Raw genomic sequence first — 16,311 nt, 5'->3', positions numbered from 1 at the left:
ACCATTTGTTCCTCGAACCGCAGCCGAACGGTACTCGAGTTTGCTCAGCCTGTCCACGAGAATTATTCATAGTTTCGCAATTTTTTTTTCTCATTTATGTCAAATTGTGTAGAATTGACAAAGTGCCGAAGAATGAATTTTCCACGCTCCGAACAAGCCGAGACAGTTGTCTTTAAATGCAATTTTTTTCCTTTTCTTTTTTTAATAATGGGATTGAACAAAATTCAAGCCCGTCAAGTATACCCATGGGCTCAAACCGCAAATTCGTACGACACTTTTTAAAAAGTGTCGAGGACATTTAAGGTCACGATATAATTCTGTGATATATTATGAGATAAATCAGAAAAATGTTGCAATTACATGGGAGTCGATTACGTAAGGCACTTGACATTTTAAATACGATTTCAATTTCAAAACGTTACGCTACCAAAACAATCCACATCCTATCGTCCGAAAGTGGATTATGATTACTTTCATGAAGAAATTCCAGTTAAATTCGGGAAAGGGGTTTAGTAAATATACGGTACAAATTTTCATCACTGCACTCATGTTAAACATCAAAAATATCTTCGTCGAATCGTCCCGGACGGAAACGCCGACGTCCCACGAGCGTCGTCGCGAGATTTGGAGGAGTCGACTGAACCTCTCTCTCTCTCTCTCTTTCCAGGGTGGAGGAGCCTCGCGTGAGGAAGTTCAGCTCCGGCTCGGCCGTGAGCAATCGCTCGAGGCGCTCGTCCGACTCGGGGCCCCTGCGGGAGGACGAGGACCACGTCCCCCCCTACAAGCCCCCCATACCCAGGCAGGTGAGTGCGTCCGTTCGTTTCTTATTCGTCTGTTTGAATTGTCATCTCGGCCACTAAATTTCATTAAATTATTTATGAGGTTCTTTGGTTATTAAGTATTACATATTTTGTCACTGTTTATGTAGATAGTTTCTTCAACATTAATAAATGTGTTTTCGATCCATGGCATGATAATCATTTAATATACTCAACAAGGCTCTCTCGAAAAGGGTCCACTTTCACGTTCGGTGTGGTGCCGAAGATATGTCGACGAAAAACAAAGGACGACGGGAAAAAAATGATCCTGTTGCCACTTTTTTTGAATTTGCCAAATTTAGCTCAATGTCATGTTTGTATTGTTTACTAACGGTGGATTAAAAATGAAATGATGTTCTGTTTTTTTAAGTCACGATGTATCAAAACCGTGTAAATACTGCGTTCAATAATTTTTAGTAAATGGAAAACAGTCGGATGTCCAACTTGAATTTTGTTGCATTTTAATTTCTCTGAAGCATTGCATTTACCTTGCTCTTATAAACACATTTAGATATGAAACAGGAACCATGCAAAAAAGAACCTATAATATTCAGCTCTCGTGAGCATGTTGACTGCATGCTTATTCTTTGCAAACTTCGGCTAAAAACATAAATATAATGATCACCGTTTCAAAAAAATTAAAATGTTGATTAGTTGCACAGTGGAGGGTCGAAAATCTGAGCAGCTCGGGAGAAGTAGTCGTGCAGATTTCTGGCTGTAAAGAAAAAGCGATATCTTAAAACTGAAAAATAACACAAGAATAACTTTGCATATTTAAAATCATTTAAAACAATAATAACACATACTTGCCAACTCTACTGTTTTTAACGGTAGACTCCCGTTTTTTGCTTCCATCTCCCGATTTCCCCTTTTTTACGATTTTCTCCCGTTTTTGCAGTTTTTTCAGACAATCATCAAAAAGTTTCACTTTCTTCTCAGTAGATGGCGCCCTTTTCTGTTCTACTAATGTCAGGGAATAAGAATTTTTCCAAGTAATAACTCATTTAGTAAAAAATAGTTTTTTTGGAAGCTTTCCACATTGCATGTGCAACGAAGCACGTGCTTTGCCGAAAATGGCAGCAGATTTCAATCCTTTTGCATCTTGGAAATATTTCAATTATTTTGGAAGTTTGAAGTTATTTTAACATGAGCTACCCTATACCTACTTATATTATATTTTATTTTCATTACATATTGATTTTTTTTCAGATTCTAGTAATTAAGTTTTTGTACCTACTTTTTTGGTAGAGATTGGAAAATGTACGAAGCATTAAGCAAATTCACTCATTGTTATCTAGTTTTTCCTTTGCGGTATATTTTTCTTGCTACTACCAATATGCTTATATCTGCAAAAAATCCCCATTTCACTTTAAATTCAGTATTCATGTTATTTAAAAGCATAATTTAATCATTCTGTTAAGATATGTCGCTAGTGAATTACCTATATACCTCTAGTGGAATCTCCTGTTTTTTTTTCCTTCGAAGGTTGGCAAGTATGATAACATTCTTTCAGCTGTTAATCAAAAAAAAATTAATGCAAAAGTAATCATTGCTTTTGGAGTAACCACCACCATAAGGCAGCAAAAACCAATAAACGGCGGCAGGTTACTCGGTACCTATTTTCAATAGTTGAGGCACTTGTTTTCAATTGAAATCACCTAAAATCATCCTCATTTGGCTTTAAGGTGCGGAATTCTTTATATTTTTGGGTTATTCTCGTGTTTCTTTGAATTTCGTGTCGCGCGAAATATGAGCATTTTGATGCCATTTGATTTACGATAATTCATATTTCTTCAGTCGTGCACAATCAAAAGTGCGCATTATCCACCAATAACGTGGAAAAACAATTGCTCGGGCAAATCGTCTCGATTTGGATTATTGTAAATCGAAAGAAAATAAGACTGGAAACTAAATTCGCAGAGCACAGAAAAAAAAACCGGAAAAATCCATGCAGATTTGGGGTGTTGTGGATTTGTGACCCTCCACTGTTTGAAAAAACAGTTGGATTTTAATTTTTGAAGTTTTCCGCCGCATGAAATGCTCTGGGTTGGGTTTTTTGCCGGTAAAAAGGTATTTTTGCCGGGCCAGTGGAAAAAACCATGGAAAAAACGGCAAAACCTAATTGCAAATAAAGTAGCATTATAGTGTTAATCAATAAATAGTGACAATATAATATAAATAATGCACTTTAGCATTTTAGTTATGTCTCTCCAAGTTACTTCCAATTTATAAGGTGAAAAATAAAAACAAGTGTTGGGCTTGCAAAACTTAAGATTTTAAATGATTGTTAAAACAATGTTTTCAGAATGAGCCAATTCCTTCAATGCTAAAACAAAGAATGTTTACTTTAGCTTACTAAATTACTAAAAAAAATTGAATTCTAATTTTTTATATATATATATATATATATATATATATATATATATATATTTAATTGTGTTTTTTTTATCCCACTAAGATTTTTAAGTTATTTAATTAATAACAGAATATTTACTTGAATATAGAAAAATATTAACTTTTCCTCACTGAAGAAATAATGCGTTTTTCTCACTTACTGGGAAAATGGATAGCCAAGAGAAGAATTTAAAAAGAAGAAAGAAAAGCTGATCAATATGTGCATTCTATACTTTTTAGTGATACTAGCTCACTCTACAGAAAATGGCAAAGCCTTTTATCAAAATCTTTTCATGCTTTTACTTTTATATAAAAGGAAAAAAAAACTATCCGTAAGTTGTTGACACAAAATCTATTTTTGCCACTTTGGCAAAAACTGGCAAATACCTATTTTTGCCGGGTGGTAAAAACCGTGGTTTTTTCCGCCTCCGGCAAAAACTTGCCAACCCTGAAAATGCTGTTTAAAAAAGGGTCCATTTGGGTGCAGGAAGGTAACCATTTTGAATTTATACGACACGATTATCGGTCCTCGAACCACGTAACAGTGAGGGAAAGTGACTGTCAATTTATGCAGAATTTCACAAACCGAATCGACCTCTCACAATATTCATTGGCTTTTAGAAGGATTTATTTTCAATTGATAATTACAGGTGTCCCTCGTACAACACGGTTCATTTGTCCCGTGTAGTATCGAAACCGTGTTATATGAGACTTTTTTTAGAAATAACATTTTTTCTTATTTTTAATACAAATTATGTATGTGCATGAGAAAAATCAGGTCAAGATGTATTGTGTTGTATCGAAACCGTGTTATATCGAAACCCGGTGATGTTCCCATCTGTTTTTCTGAAGGTATACTCCCGGTAATCCATTACGCACAATTTGTGTATGTGATCGTATAGATAGTATTTCGTAATATGAAAATTTATGATGCTTGGAGGTATATGCTATATGTCTAAAAAATGTTTGAGAGTGTACGGCGTATACCCTATGGGAACACCACTGTTGAAATCGTGTTATAATAGACTCAGAAATGATGTGAATTGAGGGATGTGTACAGCAGAAGACCATTATAACACACACCTTGGGACCATAGCTTTTTACAGGTTTTTGCATTATATAGATCATTTCACAAATTTTGAAACTAATGTTCAGAATATGTCTATATATTAGCCCTTCAGAATGAGTTTTATCTGAAATGAGTATTAAAGCACCCATATTACAATGAGTTATTCACAGATAAATATGTTTCACAATCAGAATCCTGCACTTTTGCTAGCTTCATGGTTTGCATAACAGCTGCATTTTCAAGAGCCATCTGGTATTTTCTCTTTACTACGAGTACTCATTTTCAATTTAAAAGCTTTGGATTAAGATGGAAAGATGAAAAACTGTTTCAAAACTTAATTTGCCTATGTTTGCAAAGCAAAACAGAGGTATTTTTTAAACTTCAAAACCTATTGCTTACATCTTAAAAGTGGTGCGGTTTATAGAGAATTTCGTTATATAGGTCGACATTATAATGGTCTTCTATTGTACCATGTTGTATCGAAACCAAGTTTCCTAAAAACGAAGTAAAAACTGATTAGAGTTAATGTCAAACGTTAACAGAAAATATGAAACAAAAATGAATGCCATCCTCATACTTATCAACTCTACTGTTTTTAACGGGAGACTCCCGTTTTTTGCTTCCATCTCCCGATTTACCTTATTTTACCATTTTCTCCCGTTTTTGCAGTTTTTTCATCAATTATCAAGAAGTTTCACTTTCTTCTCAATAGATGGCGCCCTGTTCTAGTATACCAATGTCAGAGAATAAGAATTTGTCCAATTAATAACTCATTTAGTAAATATTAATTTTTTGGCAGCTTTCCACATTGCATGTTCAACAAAGCACGTGCTTTGCCGAAAATTACAGCAGATTTCAATCCTTTTGCATCTTGGAAATATTTCAATTATTTTGGAAGTTTGAAGTTGTTTTAACATGTGCTACCCTATACCTACTTATTTTATATTTCATTTTCACTATATATTGATTTTTTTTTTTGGGGGGGAGATTTTAGTAATTAAATTTTTGTAGCTACTTTTTTGGTAGAGACTGGGGAATGTAAGAAACTTTAAGCTAATTCACTCATTATTTGGTTTTTCCTTTGCAGTGTATTTTTCTTGCTGCTACCAATTTGCTTACATCTGTCAAAAATCCCCATTTCACTTTAAATTTAGTATTCATATTATTTAAAAGCATAATTTAATAATTCTATAGCGAGGATATGTCGATGGTGAGTCATCTATATACCTTTAGTGGAATCTCCTGTTTTTATTCCTTCAGAGGTTGGCAAGTATGTATCCTTTTTAAAGATAACATTCGTATTGCATCAAAGCCATGAAGTATTAAATTTTCGTACACGAAGGGACGCCTTTTTAGTTTAATTAGACCAAGTTATTATTTAGTACAAGTACTTATTTAGTTAATTTAGACCGATTCGGGAAGCTCACTTCGCAAGGACGAGCATTCTTCGTAACTCGAGATACGAGTGCGGAGATTTTGAATCCTTTTTTCTTCTCTCCCCCTTTAGTTGGAGCGTGAGGGTCAGCTCTACAACACCCTCCCCAGGTCCAGGCAGAGGTGCAGCAGCAACAGCAGCAGCACAGGAAGCGAGAGAGACCACCCCAAGGGGAGCCCCAGAGGTCAGTATCCTTTGCTGTTTGATTTTGAAATCGACTCGAATCGAGACTGCACACCATCAAGTAGACAGTAGAAAAAGAGCATTAAAGCATTTCAAGTGCTTTAATCTTCTTTCTCTATAATCTGATCTGTGAAATATATGAAGGGACAATTCTTTTTGTTGCTTCATATTTTTAATATGAGGGAATTTTCATCATAAAATTGAAAAGTGTCGAACGAAATTCCGTGCCGTCCAAATGTTAAATTCTGAATCTCTGGCTGAATTGCATTTTTTGATGTGTGGGTAACCTTACATCATAACAATTTTGACTAGAACCCCCCCCCCTCAAAAAAATCATAGGAAAAATTCAAAGAAAGTGTCATTAAAGTTCTAAATATTATCAAAATGACTAATCAGTCCTGTCCCACCTTGAGTTTGAGCCAAAATACGGAGTCCTATAATAAGTCCTGGTAAAACAACTTTAAAAGAAAGTCATACCACAGAATAATTCACTCTTAAAAGATGGCACACGCAAGACATGAAGGCACCCATCCACATACTGGATATCCAATAGAGTCGACACTACCCCTTTCCTCGGGGACAGCAGTCATGCCTTTTTCTCAGTAGGCCCATCAATTTTAAGACACTAGAGTCCGTTCCATCCACTGAACGAACATCCTATTATGAAATCGAAGTAACTTATCTGTTTTAAATCAGCAGAATGAAAACCTATCTGTAAAAGCCTTTTATTCAACATAGAACACAACTTGCTTCTTGCAAGATACAGCAACTGAAGAAAAGCAAAACATGCGACTGAAAGCCAACCGTCGTCATTGCAGTGACGCGTACATCCGACAAACGGACGGGTCCATCGACGTCATCCCATTTAAATGAGTTTCTCTAGCCCTTGACCGATCATATGCTGGATACAGTTAAGATACTGAATCATCAATTTTATATAAAGAAATACTTGCTCTAATTTTATAATTATTTTAATAGATAATTAAATATTTTTCTTAGTATTTATTAACATGAAAGAATACTCTACACATATCGATCCATGCATGGTGTGGCCATTCCTCTCACATGTGGGACAAAAAGATGCTTAAATTTCATTAACATTTTTTCATATCCATGGGGGGAGTTAAGGGGGCTAAGCCCCTCTTGACAGTTCATTAGCCCCCCCTCTAAGAAAAATGCAAAAAAGAAGAAAAGCCTTCGTGCATGTTACTATTTTTGTCCTTCAAAAAATAACGCTCTCATATAATATTGATCAACTCTCTCTTTATATGTTTACCTTTTATTGAATTGTATTGTGTCACGCCACTAGGCAATGGCGTGACACGATACAGTTTGTTATAAAAATTCAAAGTTACATATCTGTTTCAAATCAGATTATAAACCTTTTTTGTGAAAATCCTTTATTTAACATGAACACCACTTGCTTCTTGCAAGATAAAAGGCAACCGAATACATGGTGAAAATCAAAACAGGTTGCTGAAAAACCTACAGTTGGAAATGCAGTTACATGTGTGCCAACACCTGATTGGTCAACAGCCAGAAGCTCATTTAAATATTAATGGACCAATCACATGTTGGCTACAGTTGAGATACTGAAAAATTAATTTTATATTAAGAAATACTTAATCTAATTTTATGTTAATTTTAATAGATAATTAAATTATATATTAGTAATTAACATGAAAGAAGACTCTACACAGTTCAGTGCATAAATGAGTTGTCAGAACAGCTCAGCACAGTTAGCATTTTAAACGGTAAAACCTTAAAATAGTTTTCAATGTGCATCCAGCAAAAAGTGACTCAACACTCATGCTCATTACGTCCAACGCCTTCTAAACACTAAATACCCATCGCTTTCTCGCTTTTAACTTAGAGCAGAACGATCCCGGTAAACACATTTTCGGTCTTCTCGTCACTTCCATCTCTCGAAGGTCGAAAGCATCAGCAGACTTAGATAGAATGAAAAGATTTCTGCGAACACAAATCCTAACTGGAAAATTTTCTACAAATAATTATTTTGCCTAACTCACCCCTGACAGGGTTGCCACGCCACAGGGAAAAACTGAAGAAACAACAAAAAAACAGGGAAAATCCAGGGAATTTTGAAAATTTTCTCAAATACATGGAAAATGCAGGGAATATATATATTTTTTTTAAATTAAAGTTGCAAAAATCAATGCTCAAATATGTAAATTATCAATAAATAAATTACAATTAATAAGTTTTATAAAGTTCAAAAATAATTTTTTTTTTGTTTAAGTGAACATTAAAATGTCTATCACAAAAGCAAAATCTTTTCTTGTTTTATTTAAAATGCATCTTGAATTTTATGATAGCTTAATTTAGAGAGCATGAAATTAGAGGTCAATATTCATTGTTCTGCTTAACTTTTGCTCTTTTAGGTCCAAGTAATGAATGGTTAAGAGAAGGCTTTTTTTCCCCTTGAATAAAAAGTTAAATAAATTCAATCGCCAAGCTATTGTTTCAGTTATAATGAACTCTTCTTCATTCCCCCTTATTATTATTTTTTTAGGGGGGGGTCCCCTGTGATGGTTGCATTTTCATACAGGGAAAACACAGGGAATTTTTTTCCCAAAAAGGAGTGGCAACCCTGCCTGAATAAAAAATTAAATTTATATATGAAAGAAACAAAAAAAAAAGTGCTTTAAATCATTTTTTTTTTACGATAACATATAGTTTGCTTATTTTTCATCAACTGCAGTAAACTGCCAAAACCATTTTTTTTACACATGTGCTTTCAATGGCTTTTGGAGAAAGGCTTTAACAGAAATAAACTCTGGGATTTTCTTAAAAATTCCCTTAAAAAAGAAAAAAATTTCTTTTTTTAAATCAACACGTTAGCAGTTCGAAAAAAAAAATTCTGCAGAGCCAAAAATTTTCTGCAAATGTCGTTCGCGCGTTCGTCTATATTATGCAAGACTGAGCATCAGAAATTGAAAGCAGAGAACACAATTCGTTGACTTCTAAATTTGAGTTTTAAAATTAACCGATTAAAATCTTGATTTTTGAATTGTTCAAATCCATCGTCAAGGCAACGGCATCCACGTATTGCCGTTAGACAGCGTTGTTTGTGTACCGGCAGAGGATCACTTTTAAAGAAAATGTGACAGGCATTTAGTATTTAGGAGGTGTTTTGTCATCCCATCGCAATGGTAAACAGCACATGAATCTGTTGGGATTTTAACTCTGGGGAGTCATTCGCTCGCCGGTCAGCTAAGGGGATCATTTTCTCAAAGTTCAGAAATGAAGGAAGTAAGTTGTAAAACTTTTTAAAACCTTCTAAAGCTTTGGGCATTGCATACCTGCTGGTCCGCTATTCAAGAAAATGTTTAGTGATTCCAATATTACAAAAAATATGCTTGTGGACGAACTTAAACTTCTGCAATAGTTGGTGTTTTTGCCTCTGAAAGGATTGAAGAAATCGTAACTTCCCTGCAAAACCTTTCTAAAATTTTAACTTCATATGCTTTTGTAATATTTGTACCACCTATGACAGTGCTAAAGACACAATTTATTTTCATACTATTAATCATTGTTTGCAGTTAAATAAACTTAATGCTTAATCATATTAATGAATTCAATTTTCCTTTTACTTGATAAAATTCTTATAGTGAAAAAATGAATCTAATGCAAATATACGTCGGTCAAAAATCTGTTTTGTTTCATAATCTTCCGTTTTTTGAACTTTGATCTTCTGGTTTTTGAGTTTCAGAGGTTGGCAGGTATAGAACAAGAACCTAAAATATATGTATTTTTTTTTTGCTAATGATTTCGAACGGGAAGCACGTTCCGTTTGTGATGATTTTCCAGTGTACTGAATGAACCATACCGATGGTTTTGTCTGGTCCGAACGGCATCGGAACATTCTTCGACGAAAAGCTTAAATAATGGTCGCGTATCACATAATTAATGTTTCCTGTGATGAGTAGCTTGGACACAATCCCGTGGAATCCCGTTACAAAGAAAGTCAGTGGCAGACTTAGATAAAATGAAAGGCTTTCTGCGAACACAAATCCTGACCAAAAAATTTTCTGCAATTAATTATTTTGCCTAACTCACCCTTGAATAGAGAATTAAATTTATATTCAAGTATGAAAAAGGCCAAAAAAAGTGCTAAAAACAATCATTTAATTTTTTTTTACATAGTTTGTGCTTAATTTCCACCAACTGCAGAAAACTGCCAAAACCATTATTTTTTTTCACACGTGTGCTTTTAAAGGCTTTTTGAGAAAGGCTTCAACAGAAATAAACTGGGATTTTTTAACTTAAAAAATTTTATTACTATTTTTTTTTTATTTATTTATTTATTTTTTTATTAACACGTTGGCAGTTTGACAAAAAATTTCTGCAGAGACAAAAATTTTCTGGTTCGCTCGTTCGTCTACATTATGCAGGAATGGTCAGCGGACTACAGGGTTTCTGCTACGGTCGCATTTTTCGCATAATGCGAAAGCACTATCTGAATTGCGAAAATAAAGCAATGCATTTTCGCTTTTTTGCTCAGATAAAAAATAAATTAGTTTTTTAAATAAAGAAGAAATGTATGATCCTAGAGAGGAAGCGTGCATGGCGATAATCACTTTAATCTTTTTTAAATCTTAGCTGAGATGTTTAACTTACAATTAAGTTCGATAACTATTCATTAGTCTTATCCAGCATTATGTCCCCCCAAAAACTGCTTTATTAGGAGGAGGGGACTGCAACGTTCTAAACACCAATCGTGTTTTCTTTTCTTATTTTATGTTTTAAAAATATTGCTGTTGTACTTATTTCTCCAAGGATGTCACAAATGAAATATGAATTTCATTTTCAACTGGAGATGAAACACACTGAGGCATATATAAATATATGAGGATGTGTAACATTTTAGCATTTTGCTAACATTTTTCCATCAATTTTCGCTTTTATGCTAAAGAACTTTTGAACCCAGCTTAAACCCTGGCGGACTACAAATTTTGTTCGTTGTAATGGATTTTAAGCAATGCGATGCCAATTCATTCGGGGCTGAGGATTTGTTTCTTTGAAACGGGAATTTCGTCGTGACGGGATTTCACCGTGACCGTCCACCTGTCTGTGTTGAAAGCTGCTCGTACCCCGATCGTACGAGTGTTTGTTCTGTTCTGACGTGTCGAAAGCTGCTCATTCCCCGATCGTACGAGTGTTTGTTCTGTTCTGATCTGTGTCTGTCTCTCTCTCCCCGCAGACTCTCATCCGGAGCGGAGCCAGACTGCCGACGGAGCACCCTACGAGGAGCCCAGACCTCCGGTGAGTTTACATCAGGGTTGTAGTTTTGGCCGGACAAACCTGATTTTATCCGAGCCACTGGCTAAAACCGGTTAAAACTGGATTCAACCACCGTAGAAGTGGCCAAAACTAAATGACATGAAAATACACTTCTAATTTGTATGTGAGAGATGTGTGTTTTGCAACTAATAAATCTGTTAGTTGGAAGTTTTTTAACTGAGCACAGCAATTTTAGTTAATTAAATATAATATTGGTGAAGTGATTTACATTATTATAATAATAGTAGTGTACAAATTTCAGCTTTCTTCAAAATGAATAACTGAAATTGCTCACAACTGAAACAAAAGACATAAGGAATACAAAACAGCCTGTAACATAAGTAGAGTAACTTTTCAGTAGTGTTGCTTTTTAATTTTCAAAAGTGTTTTCCCCCTGTACCTTTAGTTGTGTTTTAAAACACGCCTATATGTTTCTAGGAGAGTTCTTTTTTTTTTCTCTCATTTATTCTTCAAAATTACTTAAAATACTTTCAAATACTTGTACATTTGCATGTGAGAATTAAAATCTATCTATTCAACTTACAATGTTTCACTCTATTTTTTTTTTTTTTTAATGTTACTGCATATTTTTCATGTAAACCTTATCTTCTAAACATGCTGTAATTTCTACTAACTGTAAAGCATACTATTTAGATAAAAAATGAAAGATGATTGATTATGGTTTGTTTTGCATTTCTTTGTAATAAATTATGATTTGGTTTTCATTTAAAATTTGACAATTATCTAAGTGGCCAAAACTGGATAAAACTGATTTTATCCTGGCCGGCTTAAACCAGTTTTATCCATGGTTAAAACCACCACTGGCCAAAACTCTTACAACCCTGGTTTCCATCCATCGTTGAGGGGGGGGGGGGGGTAAATTATTTCTGTGTCGAAATCTGTATCTGCTCCGTGTAGTGAAGAGCATAGCTGCCAACTTGTACGATTTAACCTTACATTGTAAAATTTTCAGACGTTTCGTACGATTGTACGGTCTTGCGGCTGATTTTTACCATTTTCAGATTTTTGGTTTTAATTGGCGAACGGTTGACGTTTCCTTTTACTTCCAGAGCTTTTGAGAGCAACTCCTAAAGGCATGATGTAAACGACGTTGAAAAGCGCAAAAATTCTCTCATTTTTACGTTTATTTATTTTTTTGCTTATAAAAGCACGGATGAAGTAAAGGTAAGGATTTGAAAGTATCGTAATACCTTAAATTTTAATATTTTGCGGGGACCGCGCTGAGGATTTCAAATCGTTAGCCAGTAAATGAGCCAAATTTTTAAAGTGTTAGCCAAGTTTCAAAGGTTTAAGTCAGTCTAACTTTTACTCGTTTTAATGTATTTTTGTCTGCAGAGATATTTAATCAGAGAGGGAAGTATCATTTAATTTTTGACAATTTTTTGAGGATATGGGCAGGGGTCAATCCAGGAATTTTGTGAGGAAAAAAATGCAAAATGAGTAGTTTTTCGACAAATCATACGTAATTTTACAAAACAACTCTTTTCCCTTAAGAAAAATATTAAATGATACTTTAAATTTGTTGTGAAAGAAGAAAGGATTTAATCGAGCTACAGTATCCGATTTCACTCGCTCCGCATCCGCTTTCTGTTCGAAATTTATAAAATGTCCAAGAAACAGGATTATTCATACTAGTACAGTAAAAAGGAAAAAAATGGCTGATAACTTAAAGTGATATTTATCATTCTTTAATAAATTTGAGACTAGAAATGGAAGCTTTTAGTAAAGTAAAGACTGCATTCCTATCTTAGTCCCATGTTTAAGACATCGAACACATTGAAACGAACCATGCAACAACTAGAAATTGACGTCTGAAGGAAAAATTTTTTTCTATGGAAATTTCGGAAAATTTTCTGTTTGCCAATATTTTTGCCAAATTTGAAATTTTTTTTGCCGAAATTACGGTTTTATCGCACTCGGCGCATTGGCGAATGCTTAATGCGGTCCCTGTTTTGCATTATAATGGTCAAAAAAGCGTAGAAATATAGCCACCGCTTACATTGTAAGATTTTTTAAGTTGGCATGTTAGCAGCTATGAAAGAGCCAGAGAATGCCTTTAACAGTTGTGGGAGTGACTGACCGTCATTCGAGAAATGTCATCCCGTCATTGAAAAGGGTGAAATGCTTCTTCCTCGACTTGGTGCCGGAACTTTAAAGTAGTTTTTAACCTTTCCATCTTTATTCAAAGTTTTCGAATGAAAACGGGTATTTACAGTAAAAAAAAGAAGCTGTTGTGCTCTTACCACAAAACATCTGTGAATGACAATATGCATCTTGGTCATTGATCACACAGATTAAGAAAGTTGTATTTATTTAAATAATAAATTAAAAACTAAACAACAACAACAAAGTTAACTCGTACACACAGTACCGCTGTTATCTTCGGGACACTGTATTAGTCGCCAGCATTATTGAAGTAACAGATGAAAGAAATAAAAGCACATGAAATAATAAACGTAAAAAAAGGCTTAAGATAAGAAACAGGGGTGATTGTGTTCCAGTATTTTACCGAATTTCCTGTATTTTCGGACGTATTTTCGGTATTTTTATGTCCGAAAATACCGGAATTATGTTTTTTTTTTTGTTATGCTTTTATCTCCCTACCTCCGCAATTTTTTAAAAATACATAATACTCATCAAATATACCTGCAAGAGCCTTAAGATGGACACCTATCCCTTAAGATGGACAAATGGCAAGATAATTTGTATAACACCAGCTCAAAAGTAACTTTGTAACCCATTAAAATTTTAATCAAATGTACACACACTATTTTGACTCTGACTATTGGACTATTTAATACTGTGGCATAGGTGCACTTAAGTAATAGGGGCCAGAAATCACCCCCCCCCCCCCCCCGTTCTCGCTTTGAAACTTTCAGGTATTTTTTGATGAACTCACAATCACCCTTGAAGAAAGAATTAAACAACACTTAACTTATATTATATTCTATGTTGAGTGCTTTAATACTCTTTGCAGTCAATACTTATTCTGAAGTGTAAAATAGAATGTATTCTAAATATTAATTAGTTAAATAATAATTAATAAATTATGGGAATTTCCTATAAATATTTAACCATTTTCAATTGTATACATTTTTGTTTTGACATTTTTACATTCTATTTGGGTAAAAGTGGAAAAAAGTACTACTTGATTAGTGATTTCCACTTATGAATGCAGTAGTTTGTAGATTGAAATGATTGTTGTCCTCTGTTGCAGGTGTACACTTCGGCCAACAAATTCTCCCACCTGATGAACGACGCCGAGGACTTGGACCGGGGCGGGGACTCCGAGTGACCTCCGTGGACTTCCCTTTCCGGCGATAGCGTTGTACAATTACCTTTTTCTTTGTAGGACTTTTACATTTCAAATCCTATACATATATATATAAACGAATTTCTCGAATCGATGGGCCCTCCCCGTGGTGCATGCCGGGCGACTCTCCGCCGCCGTATTTTCCCGCACGCGATCCTCCGATCGCGCGGCAGGGGGAAAAAAATCTCCGTGTAATCCAAATAATAATTGAAAAACAAAGTCGTTTCTGATTCAACGTACAATTTTAGCGACTAAATTGAAAGACGTCACAAAGAAATAATTTTCAAGTTAGAATCGAAAACGTTTTAAAACATTTGGATATCTTCCCATTTGGCGCGCACGCTGTCGGCCAGAGTGCTGCTCCTTTACCCGTGAGGTCGTTTATTTTACGTGGCCCGAATCACGTGAAAGGAAAATTCGGACCGCTCGAAATAAACGACCCCACGGGCCAAAAAGTGGCCCCTATCGTCGACTCCTGCGCCATTGAGATTTTTTTAAAAAAATGGATAGTACATGGCGTTGTATTATTGCACCTCATTCATGATGAATTGCAGGGAAATGACCGTATTTTTCCGAAAGTTGCCGTCGCTCGTCGCCCTCTCGATCTCGGCAATTATTTCATTTTATACTTTGCCGCCCCGTATAGTCAAAATTGTTCAGACACACAGAAACATTAAAATTTCAACTAAAGGTAAAAAGAAAAACAGAGGAGCAAACATGACGGCTACGTAAACGTCTTTTTTTTTACATTTCCGGAGACGACAAACGGAATCCGACGTAAACGTCATTTTTTTACGTTTCCGGAGACGACGAACGGAATCCGACGTACGAGTCCGGTTCGATGAAGAGATTCCGCATCTCGAAATTGTGTCGAAAAGGGAGCGAATTTTATTTGCTGTAATCATAACCTGGTTCTGGCACGAGAGAAGTCGCCCTGCATGCACCACGGGGAGGTCGTCTCTCGCCCGCCGCGTCGGCAAGGGAGACGAGGGCGGGATGTGGACGAGTGACATCTGTTCAGTGTAATACAAAAGCTTTCCCGGGCGGCGGGACTCCGGCTTTTCTCGCTTACACTTGGGCGGCGGCCGCCCTGGAGGGGGGAATCCGGGGGTGATTTGAATCGGAGTGAGGGGGAATAACGATCGAGAAGTATTAAATGATCGGTGCATGAGCTAATTCTGGGAAGTGGAGATAGTTTTTTTTTTTTTAATTTATTTAGTGATCATATTAAAGAGAAAGTGGCTGCTTAGTTATTCTGCTATTGAACACTTTAAGTAGAAAATAAGTTTTTTTTTTGTGTTTTTGAAAAAGTAAAATGTGCTATATTTTATCCCTTTTCTTCACTTAAATACTAAATTTGGGACACTCCACTTAAAAAAAAATCTGAATTTTTGCAACTTTCATCCCGGGCGTATCGTCTTCGATGCCCAATTTCCGAACTGGGCCATCGAAGACTCGTTCAGCCCCGGAATCCCCCCTCGGCTCTTTCGGGTTCGATCATTTTTTGTTCCGAGTCGACTTTTTCCCTCGACGCCAAATTTGAGAAAAGCCGAAGCGAGTCCCGCCGCCCTCTTGATTCGTGTTGGTTTGTTATGTTCTTGGTTACTGTTTGATCTTTACCGAAGCGGTGATAGACCCATGTTCAAATCTCCTGCACAAGAATGTATATTAATAAAAAGATGAACATATTAGACAGCTCTGTTTCGTGAGACATCGCGCTCTGCCGATCCTTTCGACTTTCCCTCCGGCAGAAGAGATCGGAAAATTTTTGTTT

The 16,311-nt window shown here is 35.5% G+C and overlaps 1 protein-coding gene across 1 annotated transcript in view; it reads left to right on the top strand.

Moving 5' to 3' along the window:
- The window catches only part of LOC129217700 (eukaryotic translation initiation factor 4B-like), a 44,444-nt gene extending 29,834 nt beyond the window's left edge, over nucleotides 1-14,610 (top strand). Inside the window, exons 10-13 of the mRNA XM_054852036.1 lie at nucleotides 668-803; nucleotides 5,789-5,900; nucleotides 11,124-11,185; nucleotides 14,442-14,610. Of these exons, the coding sequence (XP_054708011.1) occupies nucleotides 668-803; nucleotides 5,789-5,900; nucleotides 11,124-11,185; nucleotides 14,442-14,519 (388 nt within the window). The 3' untranslated portion in view covers nucleotides 14,520-14,610. The remainder of the gene's footprint in view (nucleotides 1-667; nucleotides 804-5,788; nucleotides 5,901-11,123; nucleotides 11,186-14,441) is intronic.
- Nucleotides 14,611-16,311: the final 1,701 nt, after the last annotated feature.

Source organism: Uloborus diversus, chromosome 2 (assembly GCF_026930045.1).
Source record: "Uloborus diversus isolate 005 chromosome 2, Udiv.v.3.1, whole genome shotgun sequence".
NCBI lineage: Eukaryota > Metazoa > Arthropoda > Arachnida > Araneae > Uloboridae > Uloborus > Uloborus diversus.
This window is presented reverse-complemented; position numbering and strand designations above follow the sequence as displayed.